Below are 26,814 nucleotides of genomic sequence, written 5' to 3'. Positions count from 1 at the left end.
CAAATACATATGGAATGGGTTAAATTAGGCATGCAATAAGTGTACATAAAACTTGAAATCTGAAAGATAAAAGTAAAAAACTAATTGCATTTCGGATGCAATAGATTCTGTACATGACTCATGCAAATAGCATCATTTCTTAATGCAGTTTTTTATACTCTAAAAAACTAAAACTATAGATAAATTGTACAATTTTAAAACATGAGTTTTTCAATTTTTCATTATACTTCATTTTCTTAATGTTCAAATTTGTTCAGTTCTAACAAAAAGTGCTGTCACTTTGTACTTTGTGAATAAATTGTAGGCTTTGGAATGGGTTTGAAAAACATTACCATAGCTTCTGCATTTTCAGAGATGCCATAGAAATTGTTTTATACCTTTATCATTTAAAATTTCTACAGTGACAAACAATCCAGGATTTATCAGATTAACATGCACATCCTTGCCAGCATCTGTTGCAATTGTGTCTTCAATTGCTGCATTTGATTCCCTGAAAGAATGATTTTATTCTTCTGAATACCCAGAACATCTTTGATAGGTTGCATCCACAATTATGAGAAGTTGTTTGATTTTTTTCAAACTTAAAGCTTGTTTCGACAAGAATATTATGATACCTTAAGTTAGAAAATAATAATAGTTTTGAAAATGAGCAATAGGTTTGACCTGAATGTAAGTTATGCTCACTCAGTTGTCCAGAAACCATCTTTCAGTACCATAAACATGGTTTTTGCTTGAATCTGAGTTTGTGCACATTTATAAAAATCTGTAGCTCAGTCAGCATACCATTTTCTGTGTTTCATCTGGTTTCACACTCCTCTCCTCATTGCACCACCAATAGCATCCATCACAAGTTCACCACGACATGCAGCAAAGAATAAGTCCATTTCCGCTTTAAATACTTCCGAACACAAAGTGGATAATGTGTACTTGTTTTCCAATAGGGAAGTACAGCCATCTCAACAGATAGTAAACTTTTTTGAGACATGAGATAGTTTTCTTTACATCAGCTCTGATTTGTATGAGCACACAGCAACATGTGTTAGATCTCATTAGTGATGATGGCATGATGAAATGTTTCCGCAGCATCCAGGTAAAACCTGTGAAGCCTGAACCTGTTCATATGATGAATGAGCAGCTTAACTTGTCTTCATTAATCAGAGAAACATTATCTACAAAGCCTGTCTGTAGATCTCCAGATTTGAGAGATCCATTTTGCACATGTCCCCAGTTCAGCAGATTGTGAATTTTTAATGAAGGAGTGAAATATAACATTTGCTTATCAATTTCTGACACTGCCTCACCAGTGGTACCATTACCTTCTGTATATTTTTGTTGCCTGTCAACATCAGTACATTTTTTCCATTTCATTTTTTTGTCAGTCAACGTCATTATTTAATTTGGAGTGAAATTTAGTAGTTAAAGTTTTTATGCTTTATACATGAATTCACAGTACACATGAATTGACAGTAACTCCTTACCTTATGATAAAATGCTCTTTTCTGTGTCATTTTTCAGTGCATTCACCAGATAATCAGAGTTGGCATGATACCTTCACACATACATTGAGGTGTATTAAAAACCAACAAAATGTGTAATGCATGAAAGTATTTTTTATTTGTACCATTTGAATGCCTGCCTAAAATTGTTTATAAGCTCCCTGAGCTGAAAATACTATTTAGTGTTTTTGGAATACTCTCTGCATCTTACTCTCAGGATCTTTAAATAATTTAGTATCCCATCTGTCAGGTGCTTGACCGATTGTCATCTCTGCCGTTAAAATAAAAAAAAAAAAATCAACTGTTTGCTTCTCTTCTTCTGAAACCGTGTTATTCAATTTGTGTTGTTAATGTTTGGTTACTAGTTATGGAAGTTATCGCACTGGAACAATTAATTTGTTTGTTACTGCATATTTCCATGTTGGGCTGTCTGGATGTAGCTATCTTTTCCTGCTTTTCTTAAAGTTTTAGGGGGATCAGTATTAACCTAAACAGGGTTCTGATGATTACACTCCAGTGACATGAGTCCTTTTGCATTTACTTTCTTTGTACAAACTCTTCACAACTCTTTCTTCCTCTTCCTTTATTTTGAGACATTTGCCAAGTTGCTGTCTTTCCTTTCTTCTGAAATCTTGTGATATTTTCTTGTCTTTTTCTCTACATTGAACCAATTGTAGTTGATTTGCTTACAGTTTTGGAATAATATATATATCTCCAATTTACTATCCATTATATTTAGCAGAAAGCTACTATTAATAATGTGTAACAATGCACCAGCCTTCATATACAGATGTATTACTATGTAAGGTATTCAGCAAATGAAACTTTCATTGTTTCATCCACAAAATAATTCCCCCATAAAATCTTTGCTTTACAGCACCATATTTTTTTTAAAAAAATTGTTTAGGTTAAAGTTAACTAACAAAAAATGTAAACTTTGTTCCTGACCTACCTTCTGTGTAGTAAGAATACTTGATGTTAAATTCTTCTTTGGATTTCACAACTTAATCAGCTTTTCTAGTTCCATATCTGGCATCAAACATGATGAATTTAAATTACTTTAACACTGTAACAAAACAAAATGTATTTTGTAACATAATCTATGTGGTTCAAGTCAGTACACAGGAAGTGTCGTACTGATCAGTACATTAGGCATGTATTTCGTATCATTGTAACTCTACTTCTAGCTTTCAAAAAATAGATGTGGGAAATTATTTGCCATTTTCCTCCTCAGACAGGAAAATAGCTATCACAGATGAAACCTGAGGCAAAAGCAAAGATAAAGCTTAGAAAATTATATTTTACTCTCGAGCTTACATTCTGGAATGGCTCAAAACTACAAATTTGTCAGACAACATGGCTGACCTTCACTTAACTTCAAGAGTTAGTAATAGATACAGGAAGGTTAGGAAAGAAGGGCAGGTCACAGAGACCCAAAGAGTGTCACTCACAAGGAAACATCATCAGTTTGCTCTTATATTTTAGAGAGAACAAAAGCATACCATATTTTATGAGTAAGACATTTTTTTCTTTGAAAAATTACCTAAAAATTTCTGGTGTATCTTATACTCAAAACTAATATAAAAATAGCCAATGAAATTTTAAAATTTAAATATGATATTGTAGGGCTACAGGAAATAATATGGCAGGGGAATGGGCAGATAGATAAACCTGAGTACTCATTGGTATATAGTGGACCAGAAGAAAGAACAGGCCAACTTGGTACAATGTTTATAATAACTAGAGAAGTTAGGAAAAGCCTTCTAGAATTTGAACCCATTAATGAAAGGATGTGCAGACTGAGACTAAAACGTAAATTTAGGAATATCTCAATAGTTAATGCACATGCACCAACAGAGGGAAAAGAGGATATAATTAAAGAACAGTTCTACGAAGACTTGGAAAAAGTATGCTGTGCAGTACCTAAATATGACCTGATGCTAGTAATAGAAGATTTTAATGCAAAAATAGGGAGGGATGAACATCCATATGGAGTTTCTGGAAAATATTCACTACATGAAGAAAACAATGAGAACGGAGACTAACTATGCCAATTCGCAGCAAGGAATAATATGATTATTAAAAGTACCACCTTTCCACACAAAAGGATCCATCTGGGTACTTGGAAGTCTGCAGCCAATGGAGAAGTCAATCAGATTGACCATATTTTAGTGATTGCACGCCAATCCACGTCAGTTACGGATGTATGGAGCTGCAGAGGACCAAACTGTGATTCAGACCACTTTGTGATAAAATCAGTCTTGAGACTGCCACTAACAAATGGCAAAAGAATGGGAAAGATGATGAAATGGAATACAAACTGAACATCCCTGATGAAGTACTAAGCAGAAAGTTGAGCAATGAAGAGACCACAGTAGGAGTAGATGAAAGGTGGAACAGGCTTGAAAAGCCATTAAGGATGCTGCAGAGGAAATAATAGGCATAAGAAGGAACAGAAGAAACCAGGAATGGTTTGATGAAGATTGCAGGTCAGCAATAGAGGAAAAGAACAGGGCAAGAACAAAAGTGCTACAGAGGGAAACCAGAAATAATGTGGAACAATATAGAGAATTAAGGAGAAGAGCTAACAGACTGTGCAAGAGAAAGAAGAGAGTGGAATAAGAAGAAATTCAAGAACTAGAAGAACTAAAGGAACAGAGTGAAATAAGAAAGTTCTTTCATGCCATAGGCAAAATGAAGAATAGATTCCAACCAAAAACAGTGACCTGTTCCAGTAAAGATGGGAAAATAAGGGAGGAAGAACAGATAGTGGGAAGATGGGCAGGTTATTTCAAAGATGCACTAAGCACCAGCCTAGAAGATGAAGAGACAGCCACACAGGAGGGAAGAGTGGAGCTGGAAGTAGACAATGAAACCAATGAGGCAAGAAAGCCAACACAAGAGGTCTCCCAGGCTGTGCACAAGTCAACAAACAATCAAACCCATGGGGAAGACAGCATAATTGCTGAATTAATAAAAACTGGTTGTGAGGCTGTAATAAAGGAACTGCACACATTAATATCAGATATATGGGAAACAGAAACTGCCAGATAATTGGAAAATTGGAGTAATAGTCCCCATTCATAAGAAAGGGGACAGAACAGCATGTGAAAACTATAGAGGTGTAACACACTCCTAAGTACAGCTTATAAGATCTTCGCAAGTATATTAAACGAAAGGATATAGAAGTGTGCAGAAGGCATACTAGGGGAATATCAGTGTAGCTTTCGACCAGGCAGAGGAACAACTGATCAAATATTTGTGATAAGACAAATGATGAAAAAGTTCTATGAATATGATATAGATCTGCATTTCCTATTCATCGATTTCAAACAAGTCTTTGACAGCATAAATTGGCAAGAACTATAGAGTGTACTGAAAGAAGTTGGTGTATGTGCTAAATTAATAAGACTAATCAGACTGACAATGACAGAAACAAGAGCAAAAGTAAAGGTTCTTAGCAGAACGAGTGAAAGCTTTGACTTTAATAAAGGTGTGAAAGAAGGGGATAGTTTCTCCACTGTTCTATTCAATATAGCCCTGCTTAGTGTAGTAAATAAAATCAACAAAAGAGGCACCATATTTATGAAAACTAGCCAGATATGTGCATATGCTGATGACATTACTATAGTAGGCAGAAACACCAATACACTCCTAGTAACATACCGAGCAATGGAAACAGAAGCCTTAAAAATTGGCCTCATAGTAAATGAAAACAAAATACATGGTAATGTCACAATCTGAGGCCAGAAGAACCCCTAAAAACCTAAACATCAATGGGATATGCTTCAATGGAGTGTCCTCTTTTAACTACTTGGGAGTCCTAATAACAAATGGCAACAGTATTGGAAAGGCTATAAGGGAAAGAATACAAGCAGGAAACATAGCTTACTTTGCAAATATGCAGCTTTACAAAAATGCAGCTTTACAAAAATAGCCTTGTTACAAGAAAAACTAAACTGCTAATATATAATTCCCTAGTCTGCCCAGTTATCACATACAGCTCAGAGGAATGGACATTGACAGAACACGATAAAAATGCACTAAGAGGCATTGAGCGGAAAATACTACGCAAAATCTATGGGCCAATAAGGGAGGAAGAAGGCTGGAGAATATGCTACAATCCCGAATTACAAGAGTTAATACAAGCCAGAGACATAATAAAATTTGTGAAATCACAGTGAATACGATGGCTAGGACACTTGGAGATAATGGCAGAGGATAGGATTCCGAAGAAAATGATGAAAGGTATGATCCATTCAGTCAGACAAAAAGGGAGACCTAGAAGAAGATGGATCTACAAAGTAATAATGGATATCACCAAATGGGAGTCTGGTGGTGGAAAAGAGCAGCAAATAACCAAGAACTGTGGAGGAAGATTGTTGAAGGAGCCAAGGCTCACAAAGGGCTGTAACGCTACTACAGAAGAAAAATATAAAAATGTCCAGTGTTTGATTTAAAATTCCTGACAGGCTTAAAAGGGATTTAACATTCCTGACAGGCTTAAAAGGGGCCATATATTCAATGCTGTGGGAAACCTCTCTCTTATCTGGCAACACTGGATTCAACTGGCAGCAGTTATGCGATGAACACGAGTTGTGGGGCTTCACGAGCTTACTAACTCGCTCCCCCTCCTGCCCTGCCATCACAGATCCAGAACACTGTCTAGCTTATGATGTGTCACTGCAGTTTACAGTGCCAGTGAACTTGAACTAGTGATTTGTGTTATCGGAAGCAGAAGAGTATTTTTTAGTACTTTCCTAGTGGAAAAAAATGAGGTTTCATATGATGTGGGCTATAAATTGAAGGTAATATCATAAGCAGAACAATATGGAAACAGAGCAGCTGAGTGGCATTTTGGTCCTCCTCCACCAGATAGAGCCATTCGTCATTGGCTTGCTAGTAAAGGAGGACTGAAAAAAAGAAGACTACATGTGCAAATTGAGCACTGAATGCAAATGCTCAAAACTACACTGGGGTCAAAAATTAAAGCAGCAAATCACAACTTCCTTGTCCTGTGTTTAATTCACAATACAATCCTACAAATTGTCAACCAGATGACCGTACAGTCACATTCTGCATGGAAGATGGCATTCCTGCCATATGACAACTATACCAATGTTGTCGGGGCCCCTATGAAACGAGATAGTGTTAGTTGAGTAGCCCCACACCCACAAATGCCATGTACACAGCCACATACAGTGCAGTATGACACGGAGAATATGCCTACCAGACTCGGCAGTGGAGGGCCATAGAAAGAAAGGAAGCAGGACAGTCAAAAATGGATATGGCCTGATAGCTTAGTGTGAATCATTTGGTTGTTTCTTGGATGTGGCGACAATTCATAGAGACAGAAGCTGTATCCCAAAGTCCAGGGCAGGGCTGACCATGTGTCACTTCAGATGAGAGGACTGTTATTTGGCTGTAAGCTCACAACAGACTGCCTTATTACTGCACAGCAAATGGCATGTGAGCTGCTGCATCTGCTGGGTGTGTTGTATCAAGGCAAACTGTGTGCAGATGGCTTTGACAGAGTGACCTTTGTCAGAGACCAGCTGTATGTGTACCTTTGACACATCTTTACAGAAGGCAATGTCTAGAATGAGCAGGCACCTTGCTTGTCACTCAGGACAGGCTGTCCTGTCTTGTGTTTGAATGGTGGACCCCGTGCTGCATTCTGCAATGTCACTGTGGGTGTCACAGGCATGTGGCATAGGCTGTGTTAGTGGTACAAGAATCATGTAGTATACAAACCGCTGAGTACTTCTACGCTCCAGACTGTTTGTTAAGGGTTTAAGGCATGCGTTATAAATACTTCTGTGATGGCAACTGGGGAAAAGCTTCCATCTAGCAAGTTGCAGGATTGGCTGTTGCTATACTATGCCCAGCTGGCTCTGCTTTGCAAAGCAAGTAGGCCATGATTTGCTTTGTAATTCATAACACTTTTCTGCAGATGGCTCTGTTTCAACTCACTTCTGCTCTGGCATATTTTTTGACCATTTATGGTCAATATGCTACATTGGCCTCCTTCTTATCAAGACTCTGTCGCTCGGGTTGACCAAACCATACTACCCATTACACCAGAGCTACTGGCGACCAGTATTTCCAGCCTTATTTTGCCTCTTAAATATCATTCTACAAATTAGTTACCGTAACTCTTTCGCGGAATGTTATACATTTCCTTAGGTCCCCTTGTCCTACACCTGAACTCAACCACCATGGAACTTGCTTCATTACTATGCTTCTTGCACAGTTTTTTCCAACTCTGTACTCCGCACTTAAAAGCAAAAATAAATCGATTATTCTTCATACTATATCACTGTGCATTCTGCTTCATTCTGCTGCTTTTATGCTTGGGTTATCCAACCCAGTGTAATCTGAACTATGGCTGGGTCCGAACTCAGTCGTGTTCTTTGTTTTTTATGTTCCAAAAGAACACCAGGCTCAGCAGAACAAGTGCCACTGCAGTAGTTGGTATGACAATAGATGGTGTTGTCTCATTCTGATGCTGATTTTCACAATATGAATTTACATGCTGCAATAAGGTTTCCAGGGAGACTGGTCCCTCCTGCTGGTTCTGCAGTGAGTTTATAGATTACATTAATTCTGGACCTACAGTTTGATTCAAGCGGATTAGATTTGTGGTAGGTGGTATTTTCATGGGCTCCAAATGCAGCTGGGAAATACTCAAGTGAGTTATCCATGAAATCATGGCAGACAGGCAGAACTAGGCCCCATTATGTTGCATGCTGTTCCATTTAATAAGAAAGCATTCACCTTCCATTCTAGTCTCTTTGCTGATGTACCCATCTGCTTCTTGAAACAATTAGCTGGTACTACCATCTTGACAAAGCTAGAGTACAACCATTGTGCCTTGACCTGCTGAAAGTACAGTTCTGGCTTGACCATTTCTTTATTGCATTCCTTTTCCTCTAACAGTTTCACTGTACAGGAATCCTGCCCCACTCATATTACCATACCCAGACAGATGGTGATTTTTTCTCAGTGCCATTTTTGTGATGTTGCTGCCTCCATTTCTACTTGTCTTCCTTTGTCTTTTGCAGTTAATAACAGTTGCTGAGATTTTACTCTTACAAATTTCCCCACTACTTCCCTCTTGAAGAGTTACGTACAGATTATGTAGCACTCATGATGTGCTTGTTTCCCTGCTACTGTTACAGAAATGTAAATGTAAACTTTTCTTCCACCAGTTCTCTCACTGATGGTGTGTGTACTCCAAATTAATGGGCAAGTCTTTGTGGTCAGGTTCCAAAACCAGCATCAACTTCGGTGTTAGTTTCTTCTATACTTTCCTTGGACCCTTATATACTGACCTTCTTGTAACAAATTTACTCCTAGCTGAAATGCTGCCTTCTACAGACTGCAATCATTTTATCATTACTACTTTCTTATCTAAGACTTCTACTTGGGTTTTAGTTCCCTGATATTTTGAGTAATATGTAATACTGCTACTCTTCTGCTTCAGCTATCTGCATTGCCATGCTTTTACTCAGTTTCATGCATAAGTTCAACGTCAAATTCGCTTAGTCTTGCTGCCCATCATGTCAACCTATTGGGAAGGATTCTTTCACCACAACCACCATTTTAATGCCACACGATCTGTTATTACTCTAAATGTATTACCATAACAGATAAAATTTGAAATATGTTAGCCTATAAATAAGGTTAACATCTCATTCTCCATTGTGGGATAATTTCATTCTGCAGAATTCCGCTGCCTTGAGCGTAAGCTACTGGATGTTCTACACATTCCACCTCTTCTGATAAGACACAGCCTGGTGTATTGTTTTATGCATCACATAATAAAACAAATTCTCTATTAAAATCTGGAAATGCCACAATTGGACTGTTTTAGTTAAGTACCAAAGTCATGAACCATGTAGGATGGATCTGGCGCAAGGTGTGGTTCAGCCAAAATAGTTTCCTGTCCAATTAAATTTGTGATGCTTGAAGAAGGTTTGGAATGCAAACTAATTATATGGTCTGACCACCATGTTGGGCAGAACAATAACTGAAGAGTTTTAGCATTTCATTTCTGTCTGGTCAACTGAAAGTACTGTGGAGAACCACATAAAAAGTTTCTATGTTCGAGTCGTAGTTTCCTACCTTGTGACAGGAACTTTGCAATGATCGAGGAAAAAGTGTCAAAATTTATGGCTCCTTTAGAATGGAAGCATGTCAGTGCTTAGGCCTGTGTAGAACATTCAAAACTGACTTCAGGAGGTGATGGAAGACTTAAAGGGCATAGGATCCATTGAGCTGGTTCACAAAACGCCACCAGCTTTGAAAATTACTGGTGTGCTCTGGTTTAAGTTATGCAGTGACGATCCTTGAGGCATAAGCATACTTCATCCATGTGAAAGACATTTTACTTTGAAACATGGTGAAGTAAAGAAATTCTGATGCCTTGCGGTTTTTGGTTGCTCCACAATGGGGTACTGAAACTTGTAAGGAGAAGAAAAGCGATCTATTGGACGTGACGAAATACATGGAATCAAAATACAGGCATTTTATGAAAACATGCAGTGTGCCAACTGAGTGTAATGTATCAGATTTGGGTCTCAACTTGATAACAAGCTCATGTTCTATAACTTTTTAAGACCAAAGTAATCAGTTTACAATAAATACTAGTTTGTATCTTGTTATAAATTTCTTATTTAAAACTTTCAGATTCTAGGCAACCTTATCATTACAGTAGAGAAAGTGTGATCTGCTGTAATGCTGTATATCAGTTGCTATACATGGTCTTTCCATTTTAATAGTTATTTATTTTCTAAAACCTATCCTGAGCGCAATTTTAAAAAGCACAACCAACTATTTTCAACAGTCTGCATCTGCAAACAATACATATCTGCTATAATATTATTAATGGTTTTTGTCGATTTCCTAAAAACTCCAAAATGTGCCATACAGCATTATTCATGCACATGCTTCATTTTGCTATGATTATGTGCATCTATCACGGCTAATTGAATATTTTGGCCTTGTGTTTGTTATTTTCAGTTTGTGTGCCAGTAGCATTACTGACTCTGTGAGCTGACTCCTTACTTGAGAAAATTCAGTCAAGATGTATAATATTAATGTTCTAGAATTGGTCCTATGATGTGTTTTCAGGCTGGTGAACAAAGCTGATGGTGGAATGTACCTCTACAGTCCCATCCATAGGTCAGGCCCATTCAGCACTGAGTATATACCCTGATAACACCACCAGCTGTCTACTGTAGATTTTGTCAGTCAACAACATCTACCCCCCAGGGGGTCCACAACTCCTTTGTGGACACGTGCGTAGCGAGCACGGGACCCCGAGCTAATGTGGCCCTCCTTCCTTTCCGGGCTGCATACCTTCCCTTCCCTTTCCGCATCCTTCCCCGTCCCCCATCTTCGCCCCCCCCCCCTCCCCACTCACCTCCGGCTCTTTCCTTCCCTTTCTCCCCCTCTGGGAGTATGGTTTGTGCCTACGTCCGGAGACGGACGCTCGAAACTGTTCCAAATTCCTTGCTTTCTACACTTGCAAGTCCTCGTCCTTCCTCTGTCCTTCTCTTTTCCTTCCCTCTTCTCTTTGCCCTTTTCTCTGCTGCGGCGTTTCCTTTCCCTTTCTCTTTTTTCCTCCCTGTGCGTGTCTGAAGGCCGACCCACGCACTTCCATGCATAGCCGGTGACGGGTTAACGCGTAATTCCCCGCCCCGCGTAGACAGGTAGGACACGTACGTACCCCCTGGTAACGGCCAGGCCCAGGGAGGGGTGATTACTCGAGCTGATACCTTCCGAAAGTGCCGATTGGTCCCTCCGTCCGTTTGTCGGGAGGTGTGACCTGAGGTGTGAACAATCACCTAAGGCGGGTGTGCCCTCAGTGAGGACCCCCACAAGGGAGGAGCACGCCATCGGAGACGCCGGTAATCATGGGGGATTCTTCCGCAATGGTTTCCTCACCTTCCACTATGTCTGCTCACAAACGTAAGTTCACTGAGTCTCAGATACAGACGGTTCTTCCATCGTTGCCACAGTTCCATGTTGTTTCTCGGTCTGATGAAGGTCACGACTTCTCCACGGTCAATCCTTTCATTATTCAGAAAGGTGTCGACGCAATTCCTCGCGTGGAGTCGTTTATGCATACTCCCTCGCTGGATTGTCTGACGAAGAAATTCAGCACTACCTGTCTGACCAGGGCGTAATGGCTGTTCATAGGGTTCTGAAACGGGTTGACACGAACATCATTCTAACCCGCACTGTCTTCTTGACATTTGACAAAGTTCAACTCCCATCGAAAATCAAAGCAGGCTATGAGATAATTTCCGTTCGCCCCTACGTCCCAAACCCTACGCGTTGCTATCGATGTCAGCGGTTCAATCACACCAGCCAGTCCTGTTCCAATCCGGCCAAATGTGTTACGTGTGGCAAGGATGCCCATGAGGGTGCTTGTCCACCTCCATCCCCTCGCTGCATCAACTGTATGGGTGACCACGCTGCTTCCTCTCGAGATTGCCCCGTTTTTAAGGACGAAAAGCTCATCCAGGAAATAAGAGTGAAGGAAAAGGTGTCGACCTTCGCTGCTCGAAAATTATTCGCCAGTCGACAGCCCACCGTGCCTCAGGCAGGAAAATACAGCACTGTCCTTGCTTCTCCTCGGCCAACAAAGGAGGTGGCCACGCAGACTTGCGACCTCACCTTTAGTACCACAGTCGTCAGATCGGCCAGCGCAAAGATCACCTGTTCAACCTCACCACTTTCGCCTGCCCACTCTATGGCTCACCCTTCGTCTGGTTCTGCTAATTCTCGAGCCCAAAAGTCAGACGCCAAGTCTTCGAAAAAAGAGTATACTCGTGAAGAGTTTTTACGTACCGCAACTTCACAACCATCGGTTCCTCCTTCATCTAAACACCATACTTCCAAGAAGGCTACAAAGAAACACAGTTCCTCTCCTTCTCCGCCAAGGCGTGCCCCATCTACAGCACCACCTGGCGGAAATCGCCCTCGGCCGTCTTCTGTGTCGCCGAGGCGCACTGCTGGTGGCCGGTCAACCGGCCGATCGCTGGTGGCAGGAGCTGCTCCTGACCAACCTATGGATCAGGATCTTCTGCCTTCGACTGAATGCCATTCCATGCTGTCAGTCGCAAGCTCTGAGCAGTCATTGAGTTGACAGCACCCTTGGTCACATTCCTCCATTTTCTGTTCACCCTATGTCCATTATCCACTGGAATATCCGCGGCATTCGAGCCAATCTGGATGAATTGTCGATCCTCTTACGATCCTACTCGCCGGTCATCTTCTGTCTTCAGGAAACAAAGCTGTGTCCCCATGACCGCTTTGTTCTCCCTCATTTTCAGTCCATCTGATATGACTTCCCCTCTGTTGAAGGCACTCCACCCCATGGAGGACTCATGATTCTTCTCCATGATACTCTCCATTATCACCCAATCCCCTTAAACAGTTCCTTCCAAGCTATCGCCGTCCGTCTTTCCCTTTCCGGATACACGTTCTCTCTTTGTACGGTATACATTCCATCGTCCACACCAATGGCACGAGCTGATCTCCTTCATCTTCTTGGTCAGCTTCCACCCCCCTATTTGCTGGTTGGGGACTTAAATGCCCACCACCCGCTTTGGGGATCTCCACATCCTTGTCCACGTGGCTCACTATTGCTAGAAGTCTTCCACCAAGCGGATCTAGTTTGCCTCAACACTGGGGTCCCCACATTTTTGTCTGCCTCCACAACAAATTTATCTCATTTGGACCTTGCGGTCGGTACTGTTCCGCTAGCTCGGCGCTTCGAATGGTTCGCCCTTGATGATACACACTCGAGTGACCACTTTCCATGTGTTCTTAGACTGCAGCCTCAACTGCCATATGTGCGCTCGTGACGCTGGAAGTTTGCCCAAGCCGATTGGACACTTTTTTTCGTCTCTAGCGACGTTCGATGACCGTCGCTTTCCCAGTGTCGACGATGAGGTCACACATATTACTGACGTTATTCTTACAGCTGCGAAACGTTCGATACCACGCACCTCCGAATTTCCCCGGCGCCCCCCAGTTCCTTGATGGAACGAGGCATGCCGTGACGCAATACGTGAGCGGCGACGTGCTCTTCGCGTTTTTCGTCACCATCCAACTTTGGCCAACTGTATCCGATATAAGCAGCTCCGTGCGCGATGCCGTCGTGTCATCCGCGATAGCAAGAAGGCAAGCTGGAAATTCTTTATTAGCTCATTTAACACCTTCACTCCCTCCTCGGAAGTTTGGAGTCGGCTTCGACGGTTCTCAGGCGTGCCTAGTTTCTCCCCGGTCTCTGGGCTCACTGTCGCGCCTGATACCTTAGTGGACCCCATCGCAATTTCTAACTCATTGGGTCAGCACTTTGCTGAGATTTCGAGCTCTTCAAATTACCCTCCAACGTTTCTTCCGAAGAAACGTGCAGCGGAAGTGCGACATCTTGCTTTCTCCTCTCAAAATCACGAAAGCTACAATACTGTTTTCTCCATGCGGGAAATCCAACATGCACTCTCTTCTTCTCGCTCCTCCGCCCCAGGACCGGATGGTATCCATGTCCAAATGTTGCTGCATTTATCAACCCATAGTCTGCGTTACCTCCTTCGCCTTTATAATCGAATTTGGACCGACAGTACCTTTCCCAGACGATGGCGGGAAGCTATTGTCGTTCCCGTTCCGAAACCTGGAAAGGACAAACATCTCCCCTCTAGCTATCGCCCCATTTCTCTCACAAGTAGTGTCTGTAAGGTTTTGGAGCGTATGGTGACTTACCGTTTAGCGTGGTGGCTGGAATCCCGCAGTCTTTTAACACATGCCCAATGCGTATTCCGAAAGCATCTTGTTGCTCTCTAAACGTATATCATGAACAATTTTCTCCGGAAACGCCAAATGGTGGCAATATTTTTTGATCGGGAGAGAGCATACGATACCTGTTGGAGGACAGGCATCCTCCGCACACTGTCGTCTTGGGGCTTTCGAGGCCGGCTGCCCCCTTTTCTTCGCGAATTTATGGCAGAGCGCACATTTAGGGTGCTGGTGAACACTACTCTCTCCCGTACTTTCTCCCAAGAAAACGGGGTACCCCAGGGCTCCGTGCTGAGTGTTGTACTGTTTGCCATCGTCATAAATCCAATTATGGATTGTCTCCTTCCTGATGTCTCGGGCTCCCTCTTTGTGGACGATTTTGCGATCTACTACAGCTCTCAACGGACCAGCCTTCTTGAAAGACGTCTTCAAGGATGTCTCGATCGCCTCCACTCGTGGAACATCGAAACCGGCTTCCGTTTCTCACCCAGTAAGACCGTTTGTGTTAATTTTTGGCGACGTAAGGAGTTTCTTCCGCCCTCCTTACATCTAGGTCCTGTCAACCTTCCGTTTTCAGACGTCGCTAAATTCTTGGGTCTTATGTTTGACAGAAAACTGTGCTGGTCCTCCCACATTTCCTATCTTTCGGCTCGCTGTCTGCGATCCCTCTACACCCTCCGTGTCCTGAATGGTACCTCCTGGGGAGCGGACCGAGTGGTCCTTCTCCGCCTCTCTCGCGCCTTAGTGCGCTCGAAATTGGATTATGGAAGCATAGTCTACTCCTCTGCTCGGCCGTCTATTCTTCGGCGTCTCGACTCTATCCACCACCGTGGATTACGTTTAGTGTCTGGAGCTTTTTACACCAGCCCTGTGGAAAGCCTTTATGCTGAGACTGCTGAACCTCCGCTGTCCAATCGGCGAGCAGTCCTTCTGAGTCCGTTATGCTAGCCATCTGTCTTCCATGCCTGCTAATCCAGCCCATGACATTTTTTCCGACGCCTCCTTTGATGTAGGGTATGCAGGCTGCTCCTCCTCCCTACTACCCCCGGGAGTCCGCTTCCGTCAACTGCTCCATTCTCTTTCCTTCCGCTTTCCTAAAACCTTCTTGACAACTTGGGGTACAGCACCGCCTTGGCTCCGACCCCGGATCTACTTGCTCCGTGACCTTTGTCAATTTCCCAAGGATGGTACCCCTACACTTGTTTATCGTCGGGCATTTGCTGCTCTATGTGCACAAATGACGGACGCCACATTTATTTACACCGACGGCTCGAAAACGTCGTTAGGTGTAGGGAGTGCCTATATTGTTGGCGACACCCCAAATCACTTTCGGCTTCCCGACCAGTGTTTGGTTTATACTGCGGAGCTTTACACTGTTCTCCAGGCTGTCCACTACATCCGCTGCCATCAGCGGATACAGTACGTAATCTGCTCAGATTCTCTCAGCTCTCTCCTCAGTCTCCAAGCTCCTTACCCTGTGCACCCTCTGGTCCACCGGATTCAGGACTGTCTGCGCTTGCTCCACCTGGGGGGCGTTTCGGTGGCGTTCCTCTGGCTCCCAGGACACGCTGGTATCTGTGGGAATGAGGCGGCCGATATAGCAGCCAAGGCTGCAGTCTCTCTTCTTCGGCCAACTATTCAGTCGCTTCCCTTCACCGATCTACGGAGCGGTTTATGTCGCCAAGTTGCTCAATTATGGCATGCGCATTGGTCAACACTTACCCATAATAAATTGCGGGAAGTGAAAGCCCTTCCTTGCGCTTGGACCTCTTTCTCCCGAACGCGTCGTCGGGAGGAGGTAATTTAGCTAGACTCCAGATAGGGCACTGTCTTTTTAGCCATCGACATCTTTTAAGCGGCGATCCTCCCCCACTCTGTCCCCACTGCACTCAGCTGTGGACGGTAAGACACCTTTTAATTGAATGCCCCTATTTTAATCCGTTACGCTCCCGTCTACAGCTATCGCCTGATCTATCGTCGATTTTAGCAGATGACACGCGCTCAACCGACCGCGTTCTCCAGTTTATTAGTGCCAGTGAAATGATGTCAGTCATTTGAAGCTTTTTTTGGGACAACCAACCCCTTTCTGTAGTGGATTTTTAAGCATTCCTTCTGCTTTTAGTTTCTCCAATTTTATGACTTTGTTCCCATTGCTGCTGGTTTTAAATTTCGGTTTTTTACTGTTTCCTAAGTCACGGGCTGGGCGCTAATGACCATAGAAGTTTTGCGCCCTAAAACCAAAAACGAAAAAAAAGCAACACCTAAAAGTATAAAGTTATTCATATATTTCAATTGTTAATGCATAATTAAACAAGTTACTGAAACAGATGTTAAATGCAGTGGAAAGGAAATAATGAGATGTAAACACAGTGGCAAAGTTAAGCTGAATCCTGTGTGCTGTCAGTCTAAGAGACTAAAATAGAAATGGCCATACTTATAATCAATAACTTGAATTATATAGGTTTACATAAGAAGCTTAAATACTAAATGCAGTGAAATTGTGTGACTAAGAATACTCGGCAGATTCCCCAGTTACATAAGCTACTGTGACATCAGAACTAAAATCTAAGTTTCAACTATGTGTTAATATAAATTGATTAGTGATGCTGTGTGACTGTCCATCAAAGTACAGAAAAAAAGAACTGTCAGTTGTGCAAAGTGAAAGTTCTTCAGTCTCAAAAACATAAATGAATTGAATGTAATGAGATAATGCCAAAATCCTGTCATCCATACAATTTGAGTGTTCAAATGGCACAACTGGTTGGCTGCCGAGAGACTTCAGTTCAACTACTGTCAAAACCTATCCAGACTTAGCAGTAACTGTTCATTAGCCCAGACTATGTGAGAAACAAACATATTACCAAAGACTATGAGGCACAGCAGAACGGCTTATTTATAACCTCAAGAAACCATACCATGCTAGTCATTTTCAAAACATCATGCAAAAGTAAATTAGAATAACAGTGGTTGAAAGTACATTGTTTTTATTGAAACTAAACAACTTGAAATAAGCACCTTCCTATGCTGGTCACTTTGAAGCTTACCAAACATTCTTGGATAAATATTACATTAAATATCAGTGAAAACATGATGAACTGCCATCATATGCAACTGTTAAAATAAGTAAATACAATGAAATATTTCGATACAAACAAGTTTGTCAAATCAGGTGAGATCATAATTTCTTGTTCATATACATTTTGCTTGAGGTTACTATGTAGCACATACCAATTGAAGTGGACCTCTCTTGATCACACTGCATAATACGAGGGCTATCCACAAAGTACATTACGTTTTGGAATTAAAAATAAATAAAGTATTGGAAATTTTTTTTATTATATACAGATGAAAGCCACACTTAAATACTACTTTTCTACATAGTTGCCATTTAAATTAAGGCACTTATCGTAGCGATGGACGAGCTTGGAAATTCCTTTGTCGTAAAATTCTTAGTCACACAATTTCATTGCATTTAGTATTTAAGCTTCTTATGTAAACCTGTATAATTCAAGTTATTGATTATAAGTATGGCCATTTCTATTTTAGTGTCTTACACTGACAGCACACAGCATTCAGCTTAACTTTTCCACTGTGTTCCAATAGATGATTCTATATTGAAACGGATTCAAGCACACCATCTAAATGTTACTAGATTTGCTACAAAAATGACTCAAATGACTCAAATATATGCTTGTAAGCTAGTGCTACAGCATCATAGACTTTGCATGTGAACCAAGACCAAAACGTCATATAAAATGCCATAGTGCGAAGAGAGAGTGTTATCATTCCATCACACTATTATACAACATTGAAAGAAAATCATTGTGGAACTAAGCTAAATAGTGAATATGATGGACTTGATGTGGCAAGTAACAAAATTGTTGCCATGAAAGGTGCTAAAACAGTAACCATAAAAACAAGTGAACATGAAAAATGCACTACACTATTGTTCTTTCATGTTGTGTTGGAGGTACTGAACTAAATCCAGTGATCATTTTCAAGTTTTAAACAATGTCAGAACCTTCTGAAATACTCCCAGGTGTTGTTCACATACATGACAAGGGTTGGATGGTTGAGGCCGGTACAAAATTATGAATTGTGTTGGAGCGAAGGAAAGGCAGTTCATTGAAGAAGAGGTCTCTTCTTGTGCTCGATCACTTGAGTAGTCGTTTGTAAAATTCTGTGAAAGAGAAATTGAGACAGTTAAATACAGAGCTTGCTGTTATTGCTGGAGGACTTACTTCACAATTGCAACTTCTTGATGTCGACACTACACTGAAGAGCCAAACAAGCTGGTACACCTGTGTAATATCATGTAGGACCTCAGTGAGCATGCAGAAGTGTCACGACATGACATGGCATGGATTCAAGTAATGTCTGAAGTAGTGCTGGAGGGGGAATTGACGCCATGAATCTTGCAGGGCTGACCATAAATCCAAGAGAGTACAAGGGAGTGGAGATCTTTTCTGAACAGCACATTGCAAGGCATCCCAGATACGCTTAATAATGTTAATGTTGGGGGAATTAGGATGCTAGCGGAAGTGTTTCTCAGTAGTGTTCGTGGAACCACTCTGTAGCAGTTGTGGATGTGTGGGTTGTTGCATTGTCCTGCTGGAATTGCCCAAGTCTGTTGGAATGCACAATGGACATGAATGGATGCAGCTGATCAGACAGGATGCTTATGTACATGTCACCTGCCAGTCATATCTAGATGTATCAGGGGTCCCATACAACTACAGCACACATCCCACAACACCATTACGGAACCAACACGAGCTTGAACAGTCCCCTGCTGACAAGCAGGGTCCATGGATTCATGAAGCTGTCTCCATACCTATACACTTCCATCCACTCAATACAATTTGAAATTAGATTTGTCTGACCAGTCAACATGTTTCCAGTCATCAACAGTCCAATGACGGTATTGACAGTTGCAGGTGAGGTGTAATTCTTTGTGTTGTGCAGTCATCAAAGATGCACAAGTGGACCTCTGGCTCCAAAAGCCCATATCAGTGATGTTTTGTTGAATGGTTTGCATGTTAATACTTTTTGATGGCCCAGCATTGAAACCTACAGCAATTTGCAGGATTGCACATATGTGACATTGTATGATTCTCTTCGGTTGTTGTTGGCGCCATTCTTGCAGTATCTTTTTCTGGCCACAGTGATGTAATAAATTTTTTGTTTTACTGGATTACTGATATTCACTGTACACTTTTGAAATGGTCACATGAGAAGATCCCCACTTCATTGCTACCTCAGAAATGCTATGCCCCATTGCTCATGTTCTGGCTGTAACAACACGTTCAGACTTAATTAAATCTTAATTACCTGCTGTTGTCACAGCAGAAACAGCTGGTTCAGCACTTGTCGTATATAGGTATTGTGGACTGCAGTGTCATATTATCTTTGTTTACATGTGTCTGTCTTTGAATACGATTGCTTAGACCAGTTTCAGTGCCACTTCAGTGTATTTACGGTGTATATGGAAGAGGATTGGAACAAATGGATGATGGATTAAGCCCAACATGAAATCATGACAAAGGGTGTCTTAAAATGATCTACAAACAAATAAGTGTGTTGGTCAATAAAGCTGTTGTGATCTAGGGTGAAAGAAAATATCACAGTTAAATCTTTCACGAAGGATGGCATAAGTAATGCTCTCAGTAGTAGTGAAGACCATCTTATATATAAAGAGGACAATGATGTGGAGGAAAGAGGGAAGTTCAGATATTGAATTTCAGTGATTTTTAATGGTCGTTTTGGTTTTAAAAACTGAGAAATTTTTAGGCTGACTTTGCAATTTATTGATGAAAATGGTAAAAATGTACTTTTCTTAAATATTGCTTGAAAATTAAGGTGCACTTTACAGTCTGTAAAATATGGTAGTTATTTTATTTGAATTCATTTTGATTTGATCTGATGAGCTCACGTAAAACAATGTACTTAAGGATTGTTGCTGCTGTCTAGAGGGTCATCAGGTTGCGTATAGTGATCTGCAGAACAAAACAGTATTTGTACTCTGCCACTGTTTACTATTTGCTCATTTAATCTCACCATGGTTCTAAATACAGTTCTACTACAGTAACACTCAAAAATGTTTGCTAGAATGCATTAGTTTCACTTACATAAACATAAGTGTATAATAGAAAAATCTGCCATGGGTAATTGAAAAATATGAAATTGTAATCTACACTCCTGGAAATTGAAATAAGAACACAGTGAATTCATTGTCCCAGGAAGGGGAAACTTTATTGACACATTCCTGGGGTCAGATACATCACATGATCACACTGACAGAACCACAGGCACATAGACACAGGCAACAGAGCATGCACAATGTTGGCACTAGTACAGTGTATATCCACCTTTCGCAGCAATGCAGGCTGCTATTCTCCCATGGAGACGATCATAGAGATGCTGGATGTAGTCCTGTGGAACGGCTTGCCATGCCATTTCCACCTGGCGCCTCAGTTGGACCAGCGTTCGTGCTGGACGTGCAGACCGCGTGAGACGACGCTTCATCCAGTCCCAAACATGCTCAATGGGGGACAGATCCGGAGATCTTGCTGGCCAGGGTAGTTGACTTACACCTTCTAGAGCACGTTGGGTGGCACGGGATACATGCGGACGTGCATTGTCCTGTTGGAACAGCAAGTTCCCTTGCCGGCCTAGGAATGGTAGAACGATGGGTTCGATGACAGTTTTGATGTACTGTGCACTATTCAGTGTCCCCTCGATGATCACCAGTGGTGTACGGCCAGTGTAGGAGATCGCTCCCCACACCATGATGCCGGGTGTTGGCCCTGTGTGCCTCGGTCGTATGCAGTCCTGATTGTGGCGCTCACCTGCATGGCGCCAAACACGCATACGACCATCATTGGCACCAAGGCAGAAGCGACTCTCATCGCTGAAGACGACACGTCTCCATTCGTCCCTCCATTCACGCCTGTCGCGACACCACTGGAGGCGGGCTGCACGATGTTGGGGCGTGAGCGGAAGACGGCCTAACGGTGTGCGGGACTGTAGCCCAGCTTCATGGAGACGGTTGCGAAGGGTCCTCGCCGATACCCCAGGAGCAACAGTGTCCCTAATTTGCTGGGAAGTGGCGGTGCGGTCCCCTACGGCACTGCGTAGGATCCTACGGTCTTGGCGTGCATTCGTGCGTCGCTGCGGTCCAGTCCCAGGTCGACGGGCACGTGCACCTTCCGCCGACCACTGGCGACAACATCGATGTACTGTGGAGACCTCACGCCCCACGTGTTGAGCAATTCAGCGGTACGTCCACCCGGCCTCCCGCATGCCCACTATACGCCCTCGCTCAAAGTCTGTCAACTGCACATACGGTTCATGTCCACGCTGTCGCAGCATGCTACCAGTGTTAAAGACTGCGATGGAGCTCCGTATGCCACGGCAAACTGGCTGACACTGACGGCGGCGGTGCACAAATGCTGCGCAGCTAGCGCCATTCGACGGCCAACACCGCGGTTCCTGGTGTGTCCGCTGTGCCGTGCGTGTGATCATTGCTTGTACAGCCCTCTCGCAGTGTCCGGAGCAAGTATGGTGGATCTGACACACCGGTGTCAATGTGTTCTTTTTTCCATTTCCAGGAGTGTATTTAGTACAAGTCTACATATAGTTTAAATAAGGTTATGTTACAGCAAGAGAGAAGTAATTCTTTTGACTGAAAAGTAATTTGTAGGTCTCACTTTTTAAGAATAAAACTATTTTGGGATCTGAAGAACAAATCACTATTTGGTGCATACCCAGGGTCTTTGATCACAGCTGCACATCAATTTGGCGTTGAATCCACAAGCTTTTGTACTTCGTCAATTGGGAGTTCTGACCATAGGTCCAATAAGATACCAGCAAATTGATTCTTGTTCTTCTATCACGAACGCATTAATTCAGTGCATATCAGAGGCATTCAGCTGGATTTAGATCCATGCTTTGGCTTATGCACCCAAAAAGTTTGTTTTCGGTCAGAAAAGAATTGTTTTGAAAATAGACAGAGGTGTGTTTAGAATCATCGACATACTGAAATATCCAATTATTTGACATATTCTTTCTTCTACATGGAATCATATTAGGTTCTAAAATGTGACTGTACTGGAAACATCCCCACCTTAGACCTGTCTTTGGCATTCTGAGTTCGAGTTTTCCTTCCAAACTCTATCCTGTCCCTAATTTTTGAATTTATGAGTGGGTTTATGTCATTTACCATGTAGATCACTTGTTACTACATGACTTTTTACTGTAGACTTGTCAGCATAGTCTATGATGTTGGTTGAGATCATCCCTAATATGGTAAGATGTTTCTCTTGGAGCAGCAGCTGATTGCTTACAAATCTTTCTGTCCTTCTTCCTCACTCTTCTTCAAGCATGACCTGACCTTGGTTTAATGGTTGCTGTTATTTCATGTACTGACTGTGTAAACTTGTTAGTGGTTGTGATATGCCATATTGTATAGCAGTACTAGACTGCTACCTCCCAATCTTGAAGACATGCAAAACAGCTTGTCTGACATCAAGCAAGTGTTCTGTTTTGGTATGCTTCTAGTTCTCTACAAGTAAACAATCACTTAGTGAATGTGTGAGAAATAGTAGTTCATGAATACCATACCATCATGGCAAGTTATGTAATTTTCAGCTAAAGGAATATATACTTACATTGTTGCTGTACCATCTTGTTCGTTCACTAGATACAAAACCACAGCAGCATGAAGCTCTTGATGGAGTGACACTTCCATGTGTTTTTCTTTTGTGACTGCATGCAAGCAGTACTGACAGGATAACAATGTAACTGCAAAATATTTATGAGCACTGCTGTAGCGTAACAAAATACTCTGAATACTGTTGCCAGCATATTTGCAGAGACTCTTTGACCTCCTTGCTGTAATTTGTTTGCAGTACTTACACCATCACTATGCTTTCCTGATAAGGTATTGCAAATGTGGAACAAAAAAAAAAAATTTTTGTCCTGCTCCAATACAGGCCAGCTAAGGTTTTACATTTCTTTATGCTACTACTTCATATGCACACTTCTTTCTTTCTTTCTTTCTTTCTTTCTTTCTTTCTTTCTTTCTTCTCTCCTGATGTCCAGTTACTATCTTGTCTTCTTGGAACTATTTTGTTATGGAGAATTTATCAACTCAATTCTGTTTCTGTATTTGGTTTGATTCAATTTCTTGGTTATTTATACAAGTTTCTTATAGGTCTATGTGCACTTCTGTAAGCCAATGAGTTAATTTTTTAAGTTTTTAGTACTGCTGCACAGTTTTTCTTTTTAGTATGCTAAGACTCATTAGCCTTCTTTGCCAAATTTTGTCTCCAGTTATTTTCCTACATATTTATCTATACTTCTGTATTGCTTCTGAATTTAAATGTTTTTGCTGGTTTTCTGTTTCCTGATATCTTTTCTTTTATGGTAATTTTCCCTATCTTTTGTTGATTCTAAAATTAGTATTTGTGAAACAGATGTGTATTCTGGCCAAATGACTGCCTTGCAAGTTGGAGTTTTGGCTACATGACTTCTCCTAGATACATAAATTTGTCTTCCCCCGTTACTCCCATACTTCGTATTTGATTGGGATGTTGCAGTCCTGTTGTTAGTCATTACTGCTTCACTGCTTCTTATCAGAGGAGATGAGTAGTAATGCTTTTCCTACTGTTTCTCTTCCTATCTGTTTTGTGCTTTCTCTACACTGTCAGTATTGCTGGGTTATCTACAAAATTTGAACAGACAATTTTGACATTATCCATTTTCTAAGTAGCATTCAACTTCTGGTATTAGATTCTGACAACTGCTCCATCTGTTCAGTGTTCACTTGTTCAAGTATGGTCTGAAAGAAGAATGGAGTTAGTCCATTGCCTTGGGTAATGTCTGTTCATACCTCAACTGAGACTGAAGTTCTTTTGATAGGACTCGTGTTGTCTTCCGTATTTCAGATTCTTTAAGAATATTGAATAAAAGCAGTCTTGCTTTATAGTCATAAGGCTTCTAAAATTTTACAAATGTATTCCAATAGTATTTTGCTCCTTTAGTCTTTTGTCACTTTGCCCTTCATAGGACCTTGCTGTCCTAAGCTATGTCTGATATATCTTGCATTTTAGAATTTCTGCTTTTGTTTTCTCCTTGAACTTTTCATGGAATTTCCTTGAATCTTCTGTGAACATAGTTATCAGTTATTCTAGGCCAGGAATCTTCCTTTTATTATTCAGTGGTAATGGTCAATTTCAACAGGTATCTATGTCTAACTCTGAAATTAATCATCTTTTTGGAATTGTGCTTTGCTATTGGCACATAAGCCATCTGATATTCCCAAATCATATTATTGTTGACCTCATATCTTTTTGGTGGCGTATGTGGGGGTAGGGGGATGTTTGCTGCCAACAATTTTGCTAAATGTCTTTTTTTACCATCTTTCCTTTTTTTACATCCACAGTCAGGCAGACGTTTATAAATGAAAAAATTTTCTCCCTGGACTGTTACAGAATGTATTTATTCAAAATTGTTAATTTGGCAGTTGCATGATTCTAAAGTAATAGCTCAGTGTGATATATGAATGCTTTGTAATTCCGTTTGAGACAACACTTTCTTTGTGTTAACCATGTTTACAAATTCCATATTCATTATAAGACAAGTGTCCTTTTCATCTGTATGCCTATACAATTGTAGTACTTCATGTAATAATTTCCATCAAAGTCATGTCATACTGCACATCTTAATTTCCACTCCCCATGCACCAGATGTTACATTTAATGGCTTTGACTTAGTTCATAGTAAGCTCTCACTTGAGAATGGCATAAGTCAAAATTCCAGTTGTGAATAAATACGTTTAATAACAGTTTAGGCAGAAAATGTTCTCACCTCCATTCTGTACCAGTTTGAGGATAAAAAATTTAATAAAATTGATGATTGTGTACCTCTCATTTACATATTGAATTATTGCAGGGATAGAGTCTTTCTGGAAGTAATGAAAAATTTGGTACCAATTGCAACATAGATTTGCCATTTATGAGTACCAAGCCTAGTCCTGGAGTAGTTTCATGAATTTCTTCCCTGTGTTCTCTGCGAAGAATCTACAGTTCTCCGAACGTGGTATTTCTTCATCTGTGAATGTACTACTTTGTAGTGCCAACTTTAACTTGTCCATTTACAATGCCTGAAAGTATTTAGTTTGCCAATATTTGTTAATGTTTCCATATTTAATGGTCAAAGCCTGTATGTAGTTTTGGATGTGAGCTTAAGGTTGGGTTTAGAAGTCACTCCTCACCTCTGCAAGTTGCTCTGGGCTGCCCAGAGCACAAAGGACCAAATGTGTCACTTCCGATGATCGATTCAACTGTCAGAATTCATAATAAGAAAAAGTAAACGTAAATTTCACCCAAGGTGTAAGTGCATGGCAGATTAAAGACGTTTTTGGTCACTTTTCTTTGTGAAGTGTTGGAGGAAGTATGATTACAACTCAATTACTGGCTTGTATTGTTATTTACAGTACTGAAGACAAAGGGAGAAAATGAAGAGAGAATATTACTACCATTCTGTTTCAGTAACTGCAACAGTTTATCGTGTCCTCTTTAATGATATTTTCAAGCCTCACTTACAGCATTTTGTGGACCAATCACATGTTGGTGGGTGTTAGTATAATGGTATTTATTTACTGTCTCATCATTTGTAAATCACTTTACATTTCTTGAAATGTTTCAGGTGGAAACCTCAACAAGATACACATATGATAGTGCAAGGTAAGTTTTCATAATTCACTGCAGAACTTTTTTGAGAAATAAATTTTTATTTATTAATTGTGTGAGTACTTCAGATATAAAATGCACTACTGTAATTATTCAGTATTAGTGATAAGCAGCAGCATTACAAGGCAGTATGGTCAGTAATGCTATTTTCTGCAACAATCATTATGTCACTGTTCCTAAATATGTAGAGCGAATGTCTAATATCCATACAGGAAAACCAAAGTTCAGGTGGAATGTCAGCACCTGTATTGGGCTGAATGCGGAATGTCACATGAAAATCACTGAAATTCAACAGATTCATCTTGATGAGCACAAGCTAATATCATACTGCAATAGAAAAGTAAGAAGGAAGGGTGAGTGGCTATATATTCAAAAATTGGAGTTGATTCCTGGCCTTCCAGATTAATGAATATAGTGTTGAACAGCTCTTTCAACGCTGTGCCACATTGGTGCTCAGGAAGCACACAAGCTTGTTGTGGTGACAGTGTACAGGCCACCATCAAGAAGAATCTTAAGTATCTGCTGCCACTTTCAGTAGGCTGTGGAGACTTAACTGGTGAATCCTCATTCTCTTTGTTTCTCCTTCGTCCCGGTGTGTTCCTGAAGGCTGGCCCATTCATGAGACACATTACAGGTGACAAGGTAATGCATAATTCCCAGCTCCGGATCAACAGGTAGGGTTCGCACATACACTGATACAGTCCAGGCCCAAAGAGGGGTAACTGCCTAAGCTGTTACCTTCCCAAATCCCAATT

General features: G+C 41.3%; 1 protein-coding gene across 1 annotated transcript in view; it reads left to right on the top strand.

Annotated features, from left to right (window-relative positions):
• The window catches only part of LOC124553209 (zinc finger protein 708-like), a 123,518-nt gene that overhangs the window by 62,050 nt on the left and 34,654 nt on the right, over window positions 1-26,814 (top strand). Inside the window, exon 5 of the mRNA XM_047127102.1 lies at window positions 26,016-26,053. Within this exon, the coding sequence (XP_046983058.1) occupies window positions 26,016-26,053 (38 nt within the window). The remainder of the gene's footprint in view (window positions 1-26,015; window positions 26,054-26,814) is intronic.

Source organism: Schistocerca americana, chromosome 11 (assembly GCF_021461395.2).
Source record: "Schistocerca americana isolate TAMUIC-IGC-003095 chromosome 11, iqSchAmer2.1, whole genome shotgun sequence".
In the NCBI taxonomy this organism is placed as follows: domain Eukaryota; kingdom Metazoa; phylum Arthropoda; class Insecta; order Orthoptera; family Acrididae; genus Schistocerca; species Schistocerca americana.
The sequence above is the reverse complement of the archived record's forward strand: the minus strand, read 5'-3'. Positions and strand labels throughout refer to the sequence as shown.